We start from the raw sequence: 24476 nt of genomic DNA, 5'->3' as shown, positions 1-24476 counted from the left end.
CATATTCTAATTACTCTTTTGCTTCTGCTATTGGAAAATTCAACACCAAGCTGAGGCAAAAGGTGCAGATTGTGCTGGTGGCCTTGAGAGGCTGGAACTTTTGTGGTGTCCACATCTCTCTTGAGAGGCTAGAACTTGAGTGGTGTCCACATCTCTCGCACTCTGCAGACCTGTGCACAACAGTGTTGTCATGCTGTGCACATCCTTAGCTCTTTACTGTAAAAACCAGTGCCAGGAGCACAGGGTCTTGACACACTGTATGTACCTTTTTTTGGATATATCTTGCCCTCTGCACAACAAAGTTTATGCATCAGACTACAAAGGATTTAGTAGTTCCAACAACAACAACAAAAAAAGAGTCTAATGTGATCAAAATAGCTGTAACTTAATGAGAAATGTCATTTCAATTTTTTTAATATTGGGGAATTTTTCTAAAATAACTGAATCAGGGACCAAGTATCATAGTCCTCTGTGTTTCTGCCTATAGCATGTTTAGGATGTGCTAAATAAAGAAGAAAGAATCATAGGCTACTTAGAAGCTGGAACTGGGTTCAAGACATAATCTTAAAGCTTGATAACCATGCGAACTCCAGAAAATTACTTATCTTATTTGAACCCAGGCGTGTCATGTGTAAAATGGAAATGATTATCAATGTCAAGATAACCCTAAAGCAGAATAAGATTGAGTTTTGTAGAAGTCTACAGTAAACACTGATAAACACTGTATGTATGGAAGGTAATCATTTCTGCCTGCCTCGGAGGACCTGGCATCTCTTGCTCCTAGAGTACAATGCAGTCTTAATCAACAAGTAGTCATTGAGTTAATTAGTTAGGTGTGGGGGAATTGTGCCATCAAGCTTGCAATTGTTACCAAGGTATACTGTGAGTGATTATTGCCAAGGATGTTTCTAAATCAGTGAAATGGGTACTGCTGCATCTCTTTTTAAAGAGAAAGATGTATCAACTACTCCTTTTTCAAGAACAGCTTATCCTATCAGTTTTAAAACAAAGCGTGTTTGTGGGAAGTGGAATAGAAACACTTCATGATATTAACAAGTATAAATGCCATTAAACATACTGTCTGGAAAATGCATGTGGTGCAGTGGGATGAGAAGATGATCATGGCTGAGTTGTAATAATCAAATATTCAAATAAAACCAGATAAATGTAGAAGAGGCTAAGGCTCTAGACTCAATCAGTACTATGTGTTGGGGCCCATGCTGTAATTGTTTGCTGGGGATCACACATTATTTTGCAGATAATTTTTTCTTAGATTGCTGCACATTCATGTTGGCAGTTAATCAAGTAATAATAAAATGGAATGGATAAGACATAATCTAAACTAAGATTATGGAACAAGGTTAGCTGCCAAATAGGTTCATTAGAGATAATTCAAATGGAGCTTTCCAAGGTGTTTATATATTAAGCATAATAAAATCCGTCCTGTTGAGGAACCCTGAAAGCAAACCAAGTAGCCTGTCTGTCTCATCTAGTTAATATGTTATGCAATTTTTAATTTTAAATTGCTTGAGAATTTGAGACATGTATATAATGTGTTTTGATCAGATCTAACCCCCCATTGCCTCCCTTCAGCTGCTCCCATCCCGACTACCACTCTTCCTTCCCACTTCCTATGTTCCTTTCTTTACCCACTGTAGCCACTTAGTGACGCCAGTATGTGCATGGGTGTGGTATGTACCTGGGTGCAGTAGAGACAACCACTGGAGCATGAGCATCTTTGGCAAGGGCTACATCTTGATGAAAACGGCCTCTTTCCCCACCAGTAGTCTTCCATTGCTAGTAGTTCCTTGGGGAGCTCGGGATGGGGTGTTATGTACCCCTGACCCACCCATGATAGAATTTTGGGTGGTTTAATCTTATGCCTGTCTCATGCATTCAGTCACAGCTGTGAGTTCATGTGTGCAACAGCCCTGTTGCAACAGGTGCACACATCTCTTTTTTTTGGTACATGACCAATTTCCAGTATTTCTATTACTGGTACCTGAGTGGTGTTCAGGTCTGGCCAGATACTCTGAGCTGCAGATGAGAGAGCAAGACTAGATTTTAATATGCTGATAATTTGTCTTTTAAGGCCTCATTTTGAAACATTTAACATAATGCATACATCATCTGTTTTACAACTGCCTGTATATCTTGTCCGCCTCTTTTATCATCTTGTTTATCCAGCCATTTTCAATCTGTAAAACAGAACATTAAAATAGCCCATGGATAGTGAGCACTTTACAAAGTCATGGTCCTTAATGACTAAGACAAGTAAGCTATAATAATGATGATGATGAAAAAATACTATTATTTATTCAAATATTTATTAACTAAGTACACTACTTAATTAACTTGGATTCTTTGGGTATGATTCAGAGGTGTATAGAACACATTTATGGCTCTGAAGGAGATTGATTGTGATATCAATGAGTAAAGAATAGGTAGAAAAATGACTAATACCGTGAATTAATGAACTAAAGTAGTTACTTTATGACTGAAGTAAAGTAAATTAAGGGTCACAGGAAATTTCATGCTTTGAATTGGTCCTTAAACAAAGGCTACACTGAAATAAATGACAATTTTGTAAATCTCCAGGCTAGCTGCTCTGCCATAGCTTAGTGGACTCAAGGCGCGCTAAACTACTACGTGAGAAAAGACACTAGGCTTCCTTTTGTGCAGGTAATACACAGGTTATATACTAAGTACCAGACAACCTACAGTGAATAGGAATGCCCTCTTCATACTAAGTTCTAGCTCGTAGGATGCAGTTCCCTCACCAGGAATGTTAAGTGGGTGTAGTAAGGAACTGAACAATCACCATAGACACAATGGAGAAATGACATCTAGGCTTTGACTGTGTGTGCAGCTTCAGGAAACAGTGAAGGGAGTATGCTCAGGTAAATGGCCCAGCCCGTGCAATAGCCTGGGGGAAAGGGAGAGCAGGACACATTTGCAACCTTGTAAGTACCTCTATATAACAAATTGAAGGAAGCAGAGTTTAGGGAAAAAAATAGGAAAACCAGTTAGGAGATTGTAACAGGGAAGCCAGGGAAATAAATGTACTTCTATTAACTTCTCACCATTTAACTGCATCACCTCATTTAATTAGAACCTGAATTGAGTTGTGAATGTTAGTAATGGAGACACAGGAATGTCTGCCTAAGCTCCTGAACTAGTTGAGTTTGCTCCATCCATGCCAAATGATTGTAAATGGAACCCGTGGTTCACTCACTGTGCTTGCTTTAGCACCCTCAGCCATGGGCAGCATAATCTGCACACACTGCATATAACCCCAAATAAATGAAGTGGTGACCCAGTGAGCATATGTGAACAGTATACAGCAAACATGTCCCTAAATCTGGAAGTGTCTTGCAGGAATAGCAAAGTTAGATGAAAGTAATAGATGATTTTTAGGCTGACTAGGGTGATTGTGGTAATAATGATATAAATATGGAGATCATAGAAGAGAACTGAAAAACAATGGGAACTCAGCAGTGAAGAGTTCTAGGTGAGACATAATTTGAATTATCAGGCGGATATCCAGTTGAAAGTGCCTAACAGGTGATTGGAAATGCAGGTCAGGGACCAACAGTTTAAACTGAAGATAAGATTCACTTGTCTTATCAAAGGCTTGGGTGCACACCTTTAATCCCAGTACCTGGGAGACAGAAGCAGGAAGAACTCTGTGAGTTTGAGGCCAGCCTGGTCTACAGAGCAAGTTCCAGGATAGTCAAGACTGTAACACATAGAAACCCTATCTCAAAAGAAACAAAAAACAAAACAAAACAACCCCCCAACAGATTTACTGTATTTTAATATATATATTCTTGATATATGAAAATACTTCATTGGGATAATCTAATCTTTCCTTCCCACTCATTACCTCTCACTTTAGACTTCAGTGTGGACTTAGGTCTACTGATAGCCCACTTCAAGTATCCTGACCTTAGTAGGGTTCAATGTCTGAGAATTAGTTGTATTAGAATAGGCTTACAACCAGCATAGTCTCTGGAGCCATGCTGCCCAAGGTCAACTTTTAGCCCCTAACTTACCAGCTGTTTGTATCCTAATGTGTGATGCCAGTCAGTTCTGCTTCCAAATGGCAGTTGTGCGTGTGCATTGGAAGGACTGTATGACCCAAAGCACCGTGATTCTCCATAGCACTTGTGTGTGGCATCTCAGTGCCATTCTGTGTAAAATGGAGACAAGAATAGTGCAGTCCTCTAAGGATGCCTTTGAAAGATGTATTGATGAATCCTTGTAAAGCTCTTTGAGCAAAATATGCTAAGAGCTCTGTGGCTATGAGCAACCGGTTATGAATACAGTTTCTACTGATGTGGCACCAGGGACAATATGAGCCCCATTCTTCTGCATTTGTGTTAGCGTATCTGAAGGCCTTGCTGATCTCCAGCTCCAGATGACAGTGCATCAGCTATGCTGCACTCACATCTCCAGGCCATGTGGTAGGCTGCTTCTCCTAAATTTTTCTTAGAAATTTTTGACAGTTTAATCTTGTATATGATAACATAAAAAGGTATTTAGCTGTAAGAAAAGTAAGTTAAAGCAATAAACAGAATTCAGCGCTATCAGAATAGAAAAATTATCATTTTGCCTTTGAGCTTGGTTCAGTAGCCCATATTATTGACTTATTTATTTGCATCTTGAGGGGTTAAAGAAAGATTCTTTTATATTAAGGGTTAGAGTTTAACTCTCACTTCAATTGCTAAATTATATGCTTAAAAGTTTTAACAGCTGTCATTTTAAAGAGGCTTACTTCATTTTTCCTAAAGTGCTTTTCAGTCTGGAGGGAGCACTTAAACATAGTCTCAAATCATTTACAATACACTCATGGCAAGACTTTTGAAAGTTAAATTTGTTTGTAAGCCTGCAGAGCCCAAATTTCATAGGTAATATTCTTTTCTTTTGTTACTTAATGATTTTTACCTCATTTCTCCTCAAGTCCCAGGCATGAATGTCACTCATTACAAATAAGAGCACCCAAACCCCTTCTGATTTCATTAGTTCAGCAAATTGTCTCCTAGAGACACGAACCGAGGACACATTGGGCTCTTTGATGATGAGCTTATTTTGTACTTTTCCCCAGAAAGTCCTTATATACAAAAGGCACAGATCGTAGCTAGACTCAGCATGAGCAATTACAGACTATTGAGGGAGAGCCTTTCCCGATGTGCCAACAGCTCACTCCCATGAATTAAGAGGCAAATGTGCTCCAATATGCATTAACCTTTATGGATTTTTCTTCAGTTTTCATGTTCCACTGATTTATGGTCTTAAATATATTCCTGTTGCTGCTGTTTCTGAATGAGTCCTTGTAAATCATTTCTAAACGATCTTTTTCAACCCCCCATAATACAAGTAAGTTGACTGTGTCTCAAATCAATTCTGCTGAGGCTTCTTCACTCCTTTGCCTGAGTTATCTTTCACTTTACTGGGCCTTAAATGTCAATGCGAGACGTATCAAGTAAACTTGAAATATGTCCTTAAGAAGCCACATGTGCGGTGTTGACTCTCTGAGCAGACCAAGTTACTTCCAGCATCTCTTGTGGCCTCAGTTGGATTAGATTCCAAAGTCTCTTCTATCTGTGTATAACTGACTGTTCTCAACATTGTATGCAAGGATGAGCTTGAGTGTGGGTTAGACTCTTTGACTTTATATGGTTTCTAGGTTGATTTCTTTTTCTCAGACAAATCAAGCACACTTGGGGTTTTTGAATAGACCGTGTTCTAAAATAACTTCTAGCATCTATTTTCATTCAGATAAATGAAGGTCGCTACTCTTGGTACAATATCTGCAGCAGGTGTAGTTCCTCTGTGCTTGGTGTTATGTCCAGTGGGTACCAGCCACAATTGTTAGCTGAGATGGAAGCGAAAATGATGCTTTACAGTAAAATTTGTGTGATAAGGAGGTTAGGCTGAGCACGAGACTTGGGATGCTTGAATAACATTTTAATTAGTTTATAAGTTCCCTGGATAGGAGCCACATTGAGGTAAAAAATGTAACTGAAAATACTGGGTGACATCTAGGCAGTGGGTGCTCATTTGTGTCTTCCAGAGAACAAATAACTTGCTGCAACAAAATATCAGTTAAAAAAAATACAGGTACTAAGTATGCATAGACTTTTAAAATTCCCCTCAATGATACTATGAAATGAAAATACCCAGTTCAGTATTTACAAATACGTAGCTATTGGTATTAAATTTAAACTTGCAGTGAAAATTAGTAAGCACTTTGTTATTTGCTTTATGATTTATTCTGTTTTACAGCCTTTGGTTGAAGAGGCTTATTGGGAGACCAGTCTTCAAAATCCTATAATTAGGTACTCCACACCAGCATCATGCCCATCTTTTCCTTGATTCTCATTGTCTCCTCCCCATGCACGGATGCCCCTGTAGTTTGTGTTTGCCTGCTCATCATTCATAGTTCTGGGAATCCTCAGCTGACAGCACTTCTAGAGAGTAGATAATACCACTTTCACAGGGTTCCATCTGTGTTCTGGCTTAACTTGGAAGAGTTTTCATTCCTAACGGGACTCTCTGACAGGATCAAATACTCAGGGTTTTTTGTTCTCCTGGTGCTGATGAGGAGCCTTGATGGATAGATGGGACTTTTTGATGATTCACCTCTGTGCCTCTATCTCTACCTCTCTCCTCATGTTCAACAGACCGTTTTTAAAATGCTTATTAGTAGACAAGCCAAAAAGAAAACAACAACAACAACAAAAAACAAAACAGGCCACATGTTGTAGGGATGGGGGAAGATAGGAGAATAGGATATAAATATAAACTTCCCCGTGAAAAATATCGGGAGCTACATAAAACATTTATACTCGTTAGAATAGCTTCCTAGAAGCAGAATGAAGATGTTCACTGTGGGATTATCTATAATAAAACCTGGATTAATGTCCCTTAACAGATGTTTGATTTAATAATATGCTCATTAGCTTGACAGACTGACTCTGATTCTCTGTAAATGAGGAAGGGAAGGTTGTATGAGCAGCCATATTGTCCAAAAGGAAGGCAGAGTTCAACTGACAGACTCACTGGATGTTCTTTTGCAAAAGACTGGAGTGGTAGGGATGAGGGATGAAATTTATTTGTTCTGTGATTTGTTCAATGTATTTTTCCCAAAACTCTGCTCTTTGCCCATGCAGGTGCTTGGGGAGCACTTAACACTTTGATTCTGACCACATAAAGATTTTGGCCATCCCTGAACCTTTTTTTTTTTTTAATTTGTTTCTGGGGGATTCAAGAATCTAAATCTAATTATCATTGTGTCCCACTGGAGACTCTGCATCCTCACTCAGGCTTGCACTCTGGGAACACTACTTTTAGAGTAGCTGCCACGCTTACTGTACTTGCTGCATGTCATTCTCTGTCCTTTTTGAGTGAGTAGGTGGTGGTGTCATCACAGTTCATGTATACAGAAGTAAGGATGCAAGAGACTCAATTATTTGCTCAAGTTGTTGCAACTTGGTCCAACCTCTGCTGTACTATCTCTGAGTAGTGTGCTTTTGACCACTACTTCCTGAAGTTGTCTTCCTGTCACAATTGACAGTGAACAAAGTTTACCTCTCAGGCAGATAGGAGCAGTCTTTCTGTGTTGTTCTTGCCAAAACAAGCGTAGCTTACCTATGTATTTGCATATTATTAATTTTTAAACATTAATGTTTGCTCAGCTCAATTCCATTAATCAACATATCTGTTTTTATGTCAATATCATGCAGTTATTATTATTATAACTCTGTAGTACAGCTTGAAATCAGAGATGGTGAGACCTCCAGAAGTTTTTGTTTGTTTTTTTGTTTTTTTGTTTTTTTTTATTGTACAGGATTGCTTTAGCTATCCTGGGTTTTTTATTTTTCTATATGAAGCTGAGAATTGCCCTTTCTATGGCTGCAAAACATTATGTTGGAATTTTAGTGGGGATTGAATAGATTGCTTTTGGTAAAATGGCTGTTTATACTATGTTAATCCTACTGTTCTATGAGCATGGGAGATCTTTCCATCTTCTGATATCTTCTTCTTTGACGTTCACTTTCTTTGAAATTCACTTGCTTGGTTAGGGTTACCCCCAAGATATTTTATAGTTACTGGCTATTGTGAAGGGTGTTGTTTACCTGATTTCTTTCTCAGTCCATTTGTCATCTGTGTATAAGAGGGCAGCTGATGTTTTTGAGTTAGTCTTGTATCCATCTACTTCACTGAAGATGTTTATCAGCTGTCCGAATTTCTTGGTAGAAATTTTGGTTTCACTTATGTATATTATCATATCATCTACAAATAATGATACTTTGACTTTTTCCTTTCCAATTTGTATCCCTTTGATCTTCAGTTGTCTTATTGTTCTATCTAGAACTTCAAGTACTATGTTGAATAGATATGGAGAGAGTGGACAGCTTGTCTTGTTCCTGATTTTGTGGATTTGCTTTACACAGCTGTGCACTAGGTCCTCTTCACATGTGCAGTGGAGATGTATTGAATGAGAGAAGAATCGAAAAAAAGAAGGAAAAAATTATGTATGTTAAGGCATATAACATGATACAGAATAACTAACACAAACAAAACATATATGATTACCATTCACACATTTGCTATGTTTGGTGGTAAAATTACTGAAATCTATCTTATGTGCTTTCCATGTATACCATTCATTAACTGAAGTCTCTGTCTTGTACAATAGAACTGAGATTATTTCTCTTGTCTAGCTGAACTTGCTATAAAATGAACACATCCCTACCACCATCTCCCACCCTGGTAACTACCATTCTTCCCATTTTCTGACTAAAAGAGGACCTGGAAACATTCTTAATTTTTTTTCATTCTCCCATGTTTCATGCATGCTGCTGAGATGCCTCACAGCTCTGAACACATATTTGGAAACATGTTGAGTAGATCCCCTCAAGTCATAGATGACAACATCAACCTGGATGTGTCATTGGAGATGGATGTTGTGTGCTCTAGGGAATGAGTGGTCTGTATTCAAATGGCATGGCTCACTGAAAGTGATGGGGGCCTCTCTTCCAGTGCTGCTTGAAGCCATCTCTTGTTTCAGGGACACCAAAGACAAAGAAATACATGAATAGAGAAAGGAAATGTGGATAATTTAAGTTTTCTGTCACTCTGAGAACAGGCTGACTAGTAAAAAGTTTGCTAGATGATAAAGATTTTGATAAGAAAATCTGAGTACTTTTGCTCAGAAATCCCTAGTCCCTCTAAAGAAACGTATTCAGATGGTGCTTGCTGGCTTCATGTTGTATACTTTGTGGATCCACACGAGTATCTTTTCTGTGCTTGAAAACTTATGCTTCTGCCTTTTAGTCAGTGGTGATTGTTTTATCCTTCTTTTCCCATTACTATAAAATGGCTCCAGGAGTTCCCAACATTACTTGCTCTGGTGATCCATCCCCATTCATCCCTGCCCTCCATCCTATTCTAGCCAATTTCTGGGCTTATATTAAGAAGTTTTATTTTGCTAGCATATGTTTTTGAAATGGCAGTGTCAAAATTGTCGTGGTCATGTATTTCTTCCATAAGATACTTATATTCAGATTTCACTTGTGGTGTCATCTCATTTAGTTTTGTTCCTGTATTTTATCTGCATTAGCCAATTATTTTGGTATCTGCTCTTTATAAAATGCCATCTGGCCTTTGCACTTGGTGACAAGGAGACAACAGAAGCACATACTTGGTTGTCCATACATGACCTGAATAGACAAAGCATCATGGACTAGAAATAGACTGGAAAGAAATGACTGGTCACTGACTACAATACCCAGCAGCTTCTTATGCACATAATTCTGAAGGGATAATATCATAGGTTGGATTTATGTAATTACACTGACTCAATGATGTTAAATACACTGTGATTCTGTAAGATTTAAACTATGTTGTTGGGGACTGATGTCATTTAACTAAACTATAGTTAGTTAAATTTGTATATAAATAACCATTGAAAGCAGGGCTACCCCTACAGAAACATGCAAACAATAATATATATTTGTCTCTGAGTTAGGACAGCTGTTAATATTCTGGTATATAGACCTTGGGTGGTTTAATAAAAGACATACAACATTAAACATGAAATTCTTTGTCTTCTAGTTCCTGTTCTTTCCCTTTCTTAGCCTGCTACAAACTCAATATCATTGTAAATAAAAGAATACTTCTCCCCTCACTATATATAAGCAACTTCAATGAGAAATATGCAGTATTTGTGGATATGCTCTTTAGTTTGTCATATAATTTTGTTTTCTATTTATCATACTTTTCCTTTGGCTCTATAGTCTTATTTCTTTTGGGAATTAACCAACGTATTGTGCTACCCCAGATCAAAGAAGTCGTGATTTTCTGTTCCATTTTATTTCATTTAATTAGTGAAATAATTAATTTAAAAAAAAACTGAAACTAGTATTGAGATTGAATAATGACCTTGTTGTCTCCATGGAAACAGCCTAAACCCACAGATGCTGATATGTGTGGAGTCATGTTTCTGTTTTTCTGATCTATTTAACCACCCTCTTATCTTGTTTGTCTTCCAGATTTATTCAGGAGATTGAACACGCCTTAGGACTTGGCCCTGCCAAACAGTGTCCCCTTCGAGAGTTTCTCACCATGTACATCAAAAGTATCTTCCTTAATCAGGTCTTGACTGAGATCAACAAGGAGATTGAAGGAGTCACCAAAACAGCAGACCCACTGAAGATCCTAGCCAATGCAGACACCATGAAGGTTTTGGGGGTGCAGAGGCCTCTCCTACAGGTAATAAGAAGAAAAGAGCTTACTCTTATGTATGTATATATGTATGTATGTATGTATGTATGTATGTATGTATGTATGTGTACCACTTATGTACCTAGTATGTGCAGAGACCAGCAGAGAGGGTTGGATCTCAAACATAAGTCACATGATCCGGGTGCTAGGAATCAAACCCAGGTTCCCTGGAAAGCCAGCCAGTGTTCTTAATCACCCAGCTATCTCTCCAGCCCCCAAATTACAGTTCTTAATCACCATTTTCTAATGACTTGGCAAGAGTCATAACTATAGAAAAGAAGAAGAATTACCATCTGGTTCTCTATTCAACAGGGACAAAACAAAAGGAAATAAATGAAATAGACACTAGGGAAATTTAGGTCTGATAGAGTTTGGATAATGGAAATTCCCAAGATCGTGAAAGGAATAAAAAAAGTTTTGATTTGACTATGGGAAATGGTAGATCTCATTGACATTCAGGCAACTCTTTGCTTCTTGTCTAGAATCTGTCATTTAAGGAATTGTTTTTCCACTGGTACATGCATCCCAGAGTAGGAAGAATCAGCAGGAAGGAAAGTAGTTACCCTGTGTTACCTCAGTTACCAGCGGGAAGCCAGTTCCCCCAAACCACTTTTAGGTAGTTAGTGTACATAACTTGACTAGCTTAGAAAGTCTTAACCAGGAAACTGGCTGTTAAAAGTCAGATCATTTAATTCAAGTAATGATCTTGTTAATATTGAACATTTTTCCTTGAACATATGGTTTCTGGGTAATACAAATTATCTGGCAATAGATGTTTTTGTTTCATAGCCCTGTGGTAGATATTTTATATATATTTTAGCTTATGATGTGATGATAAATAGAAAAGGAAAAAAACTATGGGTTTGAATTATGGATATATTTTGGCAATTACTTTAATCTTGCTTTAAGAAGAGCAAAATCAGGGTATGGTGGCTGACACTATTGATGCCAGCAGAGGCAGGTGGATCTCTGTGATTTTCAAGCCAGCCTGGTCCACATGGTGAGTTTCAGACCATCCAGGGGTTACATAGTGAGACTCTGTCTCAAGAAAAGAACAGTGAACACAAAACATTGCTCTATAAATTACACAGTTTGTGGGGCTCCCGGTATAGAAGAAGACTTGTGGTCTTCAGCAGAGCTGTGTCCATGGAAGGGTAATACTTGCTTAAGTTAGCTTTTTAGCTGTGCTACCTAACTTGGTACATCTGTGTACATTGGAATTCAGAGACATGCTAGAAGATCCTCAGAAGGGTGTCTAGTTTTACACAAATTCTGTGTGATAAAGAAGAGATGAACTAGAAGCATCATAGGGGAAGTTGCTCATGTGTACTGTCTGGTATTGCCAGGTATGCTCTTGCTGAGGTGGCTGCATTAAGTTTGGTGTACAGAGGGCGGGGTGCCAAAGCTGTGTGTTCACTGTTCACTGTCCCTTCTGGATCGCTGTTCCACTGATGAGACCTTGTCCATGAATCTTAGTATCTCACACCAACTGGAAGGCTCTTCAGGCTGCTGCCTAACCAGGTCTGCTTTTCTGATTTTCCCCAGTCTTCCCTTCCCTTCCCCATGCATTTTCAATGCTGAGGCCAATCCCCATGGAGTGTAGCAGTGAGACCATCCACAACGGGTTTCTTACTGTGTTCTTCTAGGAGGGACCACCATCTGGAACCCAAAGACAAAAGGGGCTGAATTGTTTCTTCCTCCCTACTTGAGGTGATGAAGCTTCCTCAATAGCTGGATCTCCTGCTCTCTCTGGGTTCTGACAACAGTTTTTCTCCTCACGCCCTGATTCCTTCTTTCTGCTGTTAGTAGTCCTCAACATCCCTAGTTCCTTTCCTCACCCCTTACCAGTACTTCTGGGAGTTATCTAACTTCATTTGAATTTCCTGTGTGGCACACTTTATATCAGGACCCAAAACCAAAATCTCCATTGACCATTCCTTTAGTATTTTCTGCTTGCTTGCTTGCTTTAACTTCAGATTGAACTCAGGACCTTACACACGCAAGGCCAAAATTCTATCCCTGAACTACACTCCCAAGCCCAACACTGGGTTTCCCCTTCTTACCATTTATCACAGATGAAATTACCACTTTTGCTATCTTGTCTTCTTTCATTTCCCACTAGGAGGGAAGTTCCTAAAGCCTGGCACAGGGTTGGCAGCAGGAAGTACTCCTGCATGTTACCAAATGCATGCGTGCATAAGTGAATCAACAGATGAGTAAACTGGATGAATAAATTCAAAATGGAAAACAAGCTGAGACAGTGACTATCGATTGTCTGACTATGAGTTCTTTTCCAGTATGTGTTATGCTGAAATGCCATACTGTGTGATATATCATATACTGAGTTTAAGGGAAGGACAGGGAAGGCACACTACACTGTCAAGTAAATCTTCAAACTAAAGACTCACCTTATTAAACGTAATCATTTTGAGCTTAGGGAGCAAGCACAGATTGAGAGTTAAGTCTGGTCCATATTGGACCATACACTACCCACTAAATGTCACCTCAGGGCACTGCATGGTGTTCCTATCAGATCACTCTAAAACTTGTGCCCCATCATGTTGTGTTCATGGCTCTCTTTTGTCCTTTAACTCAGTTACTCCAATTTGAGCTAGGTAAGAGTTCTTCTACATTATTTGTGGTCTTTTTTTTTTTTTTTTTACCTTATCAAGACATAATTCTACATCAATGAGTAAATCTTAAGACCAAAGCCATTCCAAGTAGTAACATCCAAGTATATGTTCAGAGCTAAAATACCTGCTTTGCTATATGGTTACAGTCTTGCCTTCTTTTGTACATTAAAATTGTATTTTTGAAGATGCAAAGTTCTGAGGGGTATGGTCATTTAATCTGTCTACTGTTCTTGAGATACAAGGTTTCCATCCTGAAAAAATCTCTCTTTATAACAATTGTAAATTATCTTCTAACACAATTTCCCATGCTAAAATTTCAGTGTTTCTTAAAGGTATCTCCAGGCCTACTTTATATTTTTGTTTCTAGCTAATTGCAGATAGCTAATCTGAGTAGGTCTTAAAACTATTAACTAGGAATGTCAGGCGTACTGAAAAGGCAGCTGGGGGCTACAAGTAAGAGCGAAGCAGGTGGGGAAAATTCTCAGTTACATGAAGCATAAAAAGGTCCCTGGGCTATGCTGTCAGGTCACAGAGGAGAGCAAAGCACATGCTCTTCCCCAGAGGCAGTAACTGTGTCATTTGTCATCAGCCCAGTTGGGTTTTTCAGGGAGAAGGAAGGACAGTTTTCTACGTGCTGCTTTCATTCATTTGATGATGGGCAGATGAAATGTATGTTGTCCTGTGAGGAGAACGTCCCCCATCTGTCTTTGGTGCCCACCTCCAACATGGCATCTAAGCAACCCAGGCATCATGTCATGAGGTAACATATCTGCGCGTGCTAACATGCACTTGCACTGATGATTTTACTTTCTGTGGCAAATTCTGTGGATGGAAGAAAGAGGTTAATAAGAAGAAAAAGCAAGCCCCTACTTTCTGGGAGAAATGCTGTGAAAGAAGTGGTTCTCAAATGACACAGCACAGCAGAACAAGAAGTAATGGCAGAAGCCATATCAGTAATGATAGCAATCAGCGCATTAGCAGTGTTGACTAGGAGCCAGACACCCTTTGGAGTGCTTTACATGAACAGGCTTCTATATGCTTTGATTGTATGACAAGAACTTCTTTGATTGTCTTATGAAAAGAAACTGAAAACAGTAGAATTAAATTACCAGCCCAGAGTCTTCTGGCAAGCAAATTGAAGGCTAGTTCACACCCAGGAAGTCTTGTCCTGAGCCCTGTGTGCTACCACAGATAGCAAATCATACTCAGAGGATTATGGTTGTCTGCAAGCCACCTGATACCTTTGTGCCATCAGACACAGATTTGAGAATGAGCCTTTAGATACCTTAATTTCTTCTTAGTACTTTGACATTGTCTGTGAATCTAGTAAATTGAAACTTATACCTCATGTATTTCTAGGTCTAGGATTTCTTTTTCTGATAACTCATTTTTATTGTATCTTATAAAAGCGTATATTCACAACAGATTGTGAGGATGCTGGGCTGTTGCCATAGTTAGAGGCGCATTGCTCCAGATCCTTTGCTGTCCCATACTGCCTCTCAGAGAGTAAAGAGAAGGACCATCTGCTTCAGCCCTAACACATTTACAACAGAGTGTGGGTATTGGTTACCATTGGTTCTCTCCAAAATCTCTAGTTCTAGAATAGACCTAAATTAACTAGAATATCTAATAATATTCATATAAATACTCTAATTTTTATTTATTTATGTGAATGTGTCTCTCTGTGTGCATGCACACATGTATGCATGTGCACACACCATGGTGCATGTGTGAAGATGAGAGGACAACTTGCCAACATTGGTTCTCTCCTACTACCATGTGGGTCCTGAAGAGCAAACCAGGTCTTCAGACTTGGGAGTAAGTGCCTTTTCCGTCTCAGCCATCCTGTTAGTCCCAATATTCAATATTTAACAAATGGATGAATGAATGAGAAGATGAAAATATGCTTTCCATACTACATGGACATATGTGGCTGTACCTTCCCCTCATGGCACAAAATTTCTGGTCTTGAGTTTCAAAACCTACACATTGCTAAATTAGAATGTCATGGTTCTTTTACCTGTGGTATTCCACTGTAAGGGCAGAAATGGGTGTGATTCATCTAGCCTTCTGAGAGGTTTCCTTTGCCACTACTTTTTCTGCAAAATGACTTAAACTCTTGCAATGTCAAGCTTGTTGATTCAAGCTAAACTAAGGAAGTCTTTTTGGAAGAAATTCCTCATTTGTCCTGAGCCATATTTTGGATGTGGAGCTTTGAAGCTCTGTGCTCAGCGTTTGACGTGGAATTAGGGGCACTTTTGTTGGAGGTGGTCCAGAGATTTTCATTCCATAGCGTGGTGGTTTGAATGTAATTGTCCCCCATAACCTCCTAAGGAGTGGCATTATCAGGAAATGTGGCTTTGTTGGATTAGGTATGGCCTTGTTAGAGGAAGTGCGTTACTGTGGAGGCAGGCTTTGAGGTCTCATATGTGCTCAAACCATGCCCAGTGTATCACTCTACTTCCTTCTGCCTGGGTGTCAAGATGTAGGACTCTCAGCTCCTTCTCCAGCACCATGTCTGCCTGCACCCAGCATGATCCACCATGGCGATAATGGACTGAACCTCTGAAACCATATGCCACCCTAATTAAATGTTTTCCTTTATAAGAGTTGCCATGGTCGTGTGTTTCTTCATAGCAATAGAAATCCTAACTAAGAAGCATACATATAAAGAAAGAGATTAAGCTCTGGTTCACTTTAGTTCTCACATGTATTGTTGTTTGGTAATTTACATATCCTTTGATGTTTCCATGCTTGATTCTTGATTTGATTTTTAAGTGACATTACCAATGGTTTATGTTTTTTATTCCTTGTCCATGAAAACTGTTGAATGGACAACCATCTGAGCAGTGGTCCATTAAGTTTCCTCTCCTACTCCATAGGCAAATCTTTACCATTATTGCTAGCTGGAGAGCTGCCTGCAGACGGGGGCATCAGACTTGACTTAGCCTACACTTATCTGGTATCATCATCTGATATGCCTGTGGTTTTGTGTTTGAGAAGCAGTGCCCTAGACTAGTAAAGCACAACTTGTGACCCATAGCCTGGAGTGTTGGCATCACCTTGGAACTTGTGAGAACTGGTTTCCCAAACTTCATACCTGAATTGAAATAAGCCCTGCATGTGACTTTAATATAATCTAAAGTTGAAGCATTCTTTAACTGTCTGTCATGCCCAGTTTGAGGGTAAGGAGTTCCAGGACCTAGTGCTCTGAGTATTTAAGTTTTTGGTGAGCAACAGTAGTCACGTTAAAAAGTATTCTACCTTGTGTCATGCCACCCCAGACATTGCAAAAACAATATTTGCCATTGTGGAGGAAGCTGTTTCCTAGTCTAGCACATTGCAGAATTTTGCAGAGTACTTTTCCCAAGATAGGAGCCCACGTTTTCTGGCCCAGGAAGGGCAATGTGAGACAGAGGCAGCTTCCCTAATGCTCAGGCTCAGGCTCAAATTTCCTATCACTGGAGGAACAAACATAAGCTGTGTGAGTACGAGTAAGCCATCCTGAAACATTTAAAGCATATTCCATTTTCCTCACTGCCTTAGCATTTGCCAGAGTCACTTCTGAGAAGTGAAATAGCTACAGTCTGCCTGCAAACACCAAGCTCGCACCTCCTCCTCAGCCAGCCACACTTCCCACTTCCACTTGCTGGCCTAGATGAGTGGTTCTCAGGAATATGACCCATTCGAGACACCCAGGAAGCTTCTAAAAACCACCACTGCCCACACTCCATCAGTTTTGGCCAGGAGTGAGAGACTCCCAGCAAGATAACCAGATGATCCAGCAGTCATTGAGAATTGACACACTTCTCTGAAAATTGCCACTTTGAATCAGTTATTTCTCTGACAGAGAGAACCTGAAGTTATTGCTCAGGCATTAATCACTAATCACTAATTAATCAGGTCTGAAACAGGGTACTCAGTTTTATATTGGGAAACATATAAGCTTTATACATAAGCTTTGGAATCCCATACAAGTGGATTCCAGCCACATCATTTGATAGCTTCTTCACTGTGACCAAATTATTAAGCCTCTCTATATCTATTTCTTTCTTTGGAAAATAGAAACTATGGTGTTGTTGTTGTTGTTGTTGTTATTCTAGGAGTATGATAATGGTTGAGTGGATAGTGACTGTAGAGCATACCCTCTTCTCCTTGCTCATACCACTTGTGACTATGTCTCAGCATAGAGAGCTCTAATACAGCACCTGCCTGCTCCTAGCTGTCACTTCAAAGGCTGTTTGACCTCTGTCACTGGCTGTTCAACACCCTGCCATCTGTCTGGATCTTCAGGTTGCTTTCCTCTTCCCCACTAGCCCATGTTCACTCTTAACACCCTTCTCCCTAGCCTGATAACAAGCAAGAGCTGATGCTATAGCTGCACCATTTACCTGTTCCTGGAGCCCCTCTGCTGGTTAGAGAAAATCAGTGGCAGCATGTGGTGATTATGTCTCTTAGAGTCAGTGGATTGGTTTCCTAGGGGAGCCAAAGCAAGTTAACACAGTGTCGGTGGCTTAAAACAAAAGAGGTTTATCCTGTGGGGCCAGCAAGATGGCCCACTAGGTAAGGGTGTTTACTAACCAGACTGACAACCTGAGTTCAGTCAGCTCCTGCAAGTTGTCCTTGAACCTCTATGTAAGCATTGTAGTGGACATATGTGTGACATGTGCACATACACACTAAACTTTTTAAAGTTTTAAATAGTTTACTCTATTACCGTTATAGGTGCCAGAAGCTGCAATACCTCCAAGGCTCTAGAGGGAACCCTGTCTAGACACTGTTGCTGTTCTTGCTCTAGAAGGATAACTCTAGTCTCTGCCTCCTGAGCACAGCCTTTTCTCTCCCTCTATTTGTCTGACTCCCATATGGACACTTTCAGTGGATTTACAGCCTACCCTAATCTTGTATGTTTCCATCCCAAACTTTAACTTCATCTATGAAAAACCTGTTTCCAAGTTGAGTCACATTCTGAGTCACATGTAGGAGATAATGGGCTGGGAAGCACACAGTTCACTCCTCTACCTATCCATGGGAATTAGCATGGAAGTACTGTTGTTAAAGCAACTACCCAGGATAGTCTGGATCCTAGGAGTCAACAGGGTTCCAAATGAAAGTTATTGATAGGGGTATGATTGCAGGAATCCCAGTCAGGCAGCAGTGGACACAGCTGCTTACCGTACAGTCATTTACTGGAGATAATTACTGGTGCCTAAACTTATTATCTTCTCAGCTAGGCCAAAGCACTACCAGTAACCTTTTCTGTTTTCCAAGGAGATATGCACAGAACCAACAGCATATTGTTTTCATCAGATCAAATTATGTTAGCATGAAGAATGTTGCCTTTGAGTAGTGTTTGCATCACAGCCAGTCATTGCTGTTGTACTGTTCCACTCTTGGGTATAGAATAGACTCAGCTTTATTAGTGTAAATAGATTAGTCCCATTTAAGGTCTGCTGGAAGTCATCATGGAAATCATTAAGTTGAAAAGAGAGCTGATCAATTGATACCCCCCCTCCTCAAGCTCTTAGAGATGGTTCTAATGTTCTCACTGTGAAAACCTAGTTTTAAAAAACAAAGCTTTGTAGGATCCAATCTCATTTTTCGGTGTGCATCATACTTTAAAAAACACTCACCACTTAAAGTTTTTGTTTTCTTGGAATTGTATTCCTAATATTTTACTTATTCACTCGAAGTGCGGATTGGACTTTTCAGAACAAGCAGAAGCCTCAATTAACCAGCAATTTGTGGCTGTTTTAGACTTTATCCTGGGAGATGGCATACTAGGAAGTACCTTTGTTCTTGCCTTTGTTTGGATTGTCACCATAGCTTCAAATAGTACTGTTGATAATGGAGACTCACAATCTCATTGCTTTCACTTGTGTTCTCATTTCATTTTTGGTCCTGTTGTGCCTTCTCTATACTGTTATTCTTGTTGCTGGTTTAGATCTTTTTAATTTTTATATAATTTTTGTTGTGACTCTCCAGAACTATTTTAGGAAGTAATTGCTACTAAGTTTCCTCATGGTAAATTGGGGAAAGCATGAAATGCATGAGTCTGCTGTTCCTATGAATGAAGAGTCCCATTGAATCCCATCCCTGGGGTCCCTTCCCGCATCTGTAGGATGAAAAGGACCCTTGCCCAAGCTACCATGAGACAAGGAGGGAAGTACTGTGAGTATGCTGTGTCCAGCAGGGCTCAGAAAGCCTCCACATACTGAGACATTTCACAGCGGGTATTATTGGTTCACTTAACTACATATCCCTTCATTCTGTTAAGCATCAAAGAGACTTGTGCTTAGACTGTTACTGCAGAAATAACCCTATTAAATGAAAAGCTTCACTTACTGTGCAAGTTGCTTTTCTCCTCTCTGCTAGTAAACGCCTGAAGGAAGCAACTTGAGGGGGGAGGGTAGACGCACTTTGGCTCATGATGAGAGTCCATCATGGTGAAGAAGGCATAGTGAGGCTGCCGGCCATATACTGTTGGCAGTTGGGAAGCAGCAAGACCTGCCTCTCACCCTCAAAGCCTGCCCTGCAGCCCTGTGACTACCAGCAGGAATCCATGTCAGAAAGGTGTCATATCCCCATAGAACACCACTAGCAGCTGAGGTCATTTCCATTCTAGCATTGCACTAGTCCTTTCCAGTGTGTTTCTTTTTTTTTTTTTCATACATGATCAAACCATCAACATGAGAACATGACATCTCAGAAACGATTGTTTGGATGATTTATGAAAATATTTAAGCACGTAAAAGCTCAAAACTCGTCCCCTAAACACATATATACTCCTCAGCCCAAATTCTACCTTTATCATTTTTCTGTATTGGTTTGTAGCATAAGTGAACCTACACATTTTAATTTCTCTTCAGCTATTCCAGAAATTCATCCTTAACCATTTGGTATTGGCATGTTGCTACTCACAGGACTTTTAAAATGGGAATATCTAGTTGCCACAGTGAGTGAGACCATCGTTGCTTTTTTGGAGCACTCAGTTGTTAGAAGTACTCGTCCAAAATTTCCTCTAAATATTGGCATGGAACATGAAATTGACTAGCTCAGATTAATTAGTAAGTAGGGCCTTTATCATTATCACACAACAAGGGTGCTTGTTTTTATCAGCATTAATGAAGAAGACTATGGCATGAATGGAAAATAATGTTTATATACAGACAGACCGAACACACTACCTGAGCAACTTCACTCATGCCTTACAGGGTTGCTCTCGTCTCTGAAGGATAAAAGATTAGATTCTTGTCTGGTTTTCTTAGTGAAGTTTTTTGGATCTTCTTTAAAAATGGGTCTTCTTTAAAAATCCTCCAGCAAAATGAGAAGAAAAAAATAACTATATTTAAACTAACTTCTATTGATATAGATAGTTAGGCTTTTGGGATAATACAAAGGGGCTAGAAGTAAACATTAGTTGTTTTTTTTTTTTTTTCCCTGTTGTCTGCCACAAAAAATGTGTATTTAACCCTACATATTTTATAGGGATCCTTAATTATCTCAAATTTTTGTTTTAAGAGACTAATCCCATAGGTCATAGGATCATTTAAAAATAGAAGTGAAAACAGCAAGCTAGAAGGTTTCATCATGAGGGACTCTGAATGGGAAAGTAATTACAGCCAGTGACACTTGCTACCAGCTTTTCTCTGTGCTCAGAGTTGAGCACCAGGATGTTTGAAAATGACATCAATATAGAGGTAAGCCTTGGGCTTTAAGCTGGGACTCTGAATTTACTGTCTATCATGAGTAACAGTAGGTGTACTGATGGCCAGCTTAGTTTGTCACCTAGACTGTTCCATGCATCAGGCCACATTTGAGATAAATATTTTGAAACATTGAGTGGCTGCTGTCCATTTTGATCTTTCCTCGCCCCACTACTCTGTGGATAAGCAGGAGAGAAGGAAATGCCGTATGACAGATCTGCTGACAGGGACTGAACTACATTAACACTCTGTCACTCAGATCTTTAGAGGGCTGCCTTTGCCTGAAATATACTTGACTTTATGTGCTAACAAAGGCATCTTCAGATTTATTTCTTTTCCTTAAATGCTAGGGAAAAGGAAGAACATCTCATGAACAGACACCAGGAAGAGAGAAAGGCTGGCTCGATAGCCCAAGGAAATGGTAGTTATCATTCTTAGGAGGGAATTGCTGATGCCTCGAGATTACTGGTAGGAGCCAGATGAGTGTAGACAGAGAATTGCTGTACTTAACGGAATTTTTGAGGTTCTTATCCTAAGTAATTTTTGCCCCGTCTGTATGTTGCCACTCTGGCTTAGAAATGTTCTAGTGAGAAAGTGAAGAGAGAGAAACAAGACTATCTCAGCTTGAAAGTTAAATGGCCCTTTGAAGATTAACCGTTGAAGGGAAGCAGCTGTTTTTCTTCCTGCTTCTCAAGGTTGCTGCAGTGCTCAGCTGGTCTGCATTTAACCTTGGTGTGGGCTGGGGAGATCTGGCACACTGCCTGTGATAAGAAGGACAGGGTTCTCTCGAGTAATTCCCCTGTGATAAAATGCCGTCGAAGCTAGATAGACATATTTATTAAACCCTCGCCCTGTGTGAAACTTACGGCCTCATCTCTGAATGGCATGGGGCAAGGTGAATAGGGACAGAAGTTTAAAGCTAGACTTCCTCATCTGAGAAATTTAGGAGGAGGTCTGTTAATTAGGGACTCTGAATCTGTCACACCCACAAATCCAGGGAGAGTAGAGGACAATTTATAACTGAGCCCACCTATGATTGTCCAGAAGCCAGGCACTGTGTGTGATAAGGCGAGGGGGCTTTGGAATCTGGAGAAATGTTGGGTAAGAAGGATCCCGGGGTGTGTTGGACGTATAAATATGGGGCAGATGGGAGAGTGTCCCAAGGAAGGGACACAAGTTTCTTAGTGATGTGAAAAGAAAAAATGACAGAGGTGCAGAAGGGAAACGAAGAGGAGAAACAAGGTTAAACAGACGAACAGGCTAGCGGCCTTCTCAGGCTGCCAGCAGGTCTGCTTCCTGGTGCTGTCTGACGGGGCAACATGAAAGGTTTTAAAGAATACTCAATGGGTGGTCCCTTAGAAAAGAATGCCACTTGCCGTCTACAGATGCAGTGGAGGACAGAGCCCTGGTATCACAGAGGCAGCTGATGTGGGGACCCAGTCATACTGCCAGAACAGGAGACCGTCTTCCTGTGAGCGTTTTGTTTTTCTCTAGTCTGAAGCATAGAGCAATGACCTCACATTTTCAATGGGCTGAGACAGGTGAGCCCAGGCTCAGTCTTGAGGTCATTCTCTTGCTTGATTGGCATAATTGGCCAAGCAAACACAACAAGCTGATTTCCTGGGATAAATATTACACTCAGATCTGTCAGGTTTTCGATCCCATGGCACAAGGGCCTCAAGAGGCTAGGGATCACCTCTGTATCTCCAGGAGCTGCCATCAACCACGGCACACCCATATTTGTTGAAAGATTAAGCTGTACAATTTTCATTCATTCATTTTAGACACAAGCTCTGGCAATTTGAAGTCTTGCTCTGGGGAATAGACAACCCACAGGTAGCTCATTAACAGGTTATCTGTGTCATTGTGTCCTTTTTTGACTATAAATATTAGAAATAGAGTCTTTTGAGAAGAAAAATTCATCTTGGCTTCTGTTTGGTTTCTCTTTCTTTGTCTCCCCATTTTTATCTTCTTTTAACCCTCATGGTTACAGCTATTCCCATGATGGATGGTCCTATCTGTAGAGCCCAGAATACCATGAGTATTCACTTGCAAATATGTATAAATTCAAATTCAGATAACCACACTTAAATGAGCCATTCTCTACCTCTGCTCATTGGGTGCACAGCCCTTCTCTTTGCCTGATTTCAACTACAAGAGCTTAATTGCTTTCCCCCCTTTTCTTCCATGAAGCATTTTTGAATTTGTTGTCCTCTTGGCTATTCCAAGGTCAAAGCTGCCTATCAGGTACTTGCAGAAGTGCTTTGATGACCTTGTTTGCTGTGTGCCTCAGGCTTCCAGAGCTTTGCCAGAGGAAGCAGCCTGAATAGATTAAGGGCTGGACTGTTTGCTAATTTCTTGCCTCTTGAACCAAAGTACCCTTTTCTTTCATCCTTTAAAATTTTGACATAGACCAGTAGAAACCTTCAACACATAGTAGGCACACACTGAATGAGTAAAATGGAATCGCCAGCAGCTTTTTCAAATGCTGTACAAAAACAAACTTACATTGTTTGTCAAGGGAAGCAGCATTATGTTTTAAAATAAACTTTCCCTTTTGGAATTTGTTTCATTTACATAAAAGTTGCAAGGGCAGTGCAACAGCTCTCATGAAGTTTCTTGCTGACCCCATTTAATGGCCATGACAGTTTAGTTTTTATTTTTTAATATTTTATTTTTTCAATTTTTATTTAACATATGATAGTACTCTGAGCATATTACTCCCAAACTTCCTCCCCCTGCCTTTTCTTCTCACCCTGTTGGTTGACTTCCATCCCTTAGGTAGCTCTTTCATGTCATATCTACATACATGATTATATATACTGTATAACATTTAGGGAGCGCAAATGTGAAAATGAATGCAATATTGTCTTTCTGAGACTGGATTAAGTCACTTTAATGTGATTATCTCCAGTTGCATCTGTTTTCCTACAAATGACAATCTTCTTTATGGCTGAAATTCATTTTGTGCATAGATTACACATCTTACAAATCCTTTGGTTCCAGAACTTAGCTGTTGTGAATCATGTTGCAATAAACTGATTGCAAGCATCTTGGTGCTATGTTGGTTTAAAGAAAATACATGGAAGTAGTGTGTCTGTTTCCTGTGGTAATAGTGAGGTGTCTTGTAAAGTACCCTAAAAGTATGCTGATCTGTTGTTTCTCACGGTTTCCTGAGGACTGTGTTTCTGGACATCATCTCAGGTATACTCTCCAATATGACCTGTCACTGTTGATGGGAAACCTTGACTGCTGAGCTAAGGCAGTGTCTGTCAGGTTTCTCTTCTATGGGGTTTCTGTCCCCATCCTAGTTTTGCCATCCTGCACACGCTATCTGAGATTCCAT

General features: G+C 39.9%; 1 protein-coding gene across 1 annotated transcript in view; it reads left to right on the top strand.

The window, feature by feature from the left end:
• Exoc4 (exocyst complex component 4) overlaps positions 1-24476 on the top strand; it is a 691582-nt gene that overhangs the window by 462201 nt on the left and 204905 nt on the right. The window contains exon 11 of the mRNA XM_027391411.2: positions 10560-10779. Within this exon, the coding sequence (XP_027247212.1) occupies positions 10560-10779 (220 nt within the window). The remainder of the gene's footprint in view (positions 1-10559; positions 10780-24476) is intronic.

Source organism: Cricetulus griseus (assembly GCF_003668045.3).
Source record: "Cricetulus griseus strain 17A/GY chromosome 1 unlocalized genomic scaffold, alternate assembly CriGri-PICRH-1.0 chr1_0, whole genome shotgun sequence".
Taxonomy (NCBI): Eukaryota; Metazoa; Chordata; class Mammalia; order Rodentia; family Cricetidae; genus Cricetulus; species Cricetulus griseus.
This window is presented reverse-complemented; position numbering and strand designations above follow the sequence as displayed.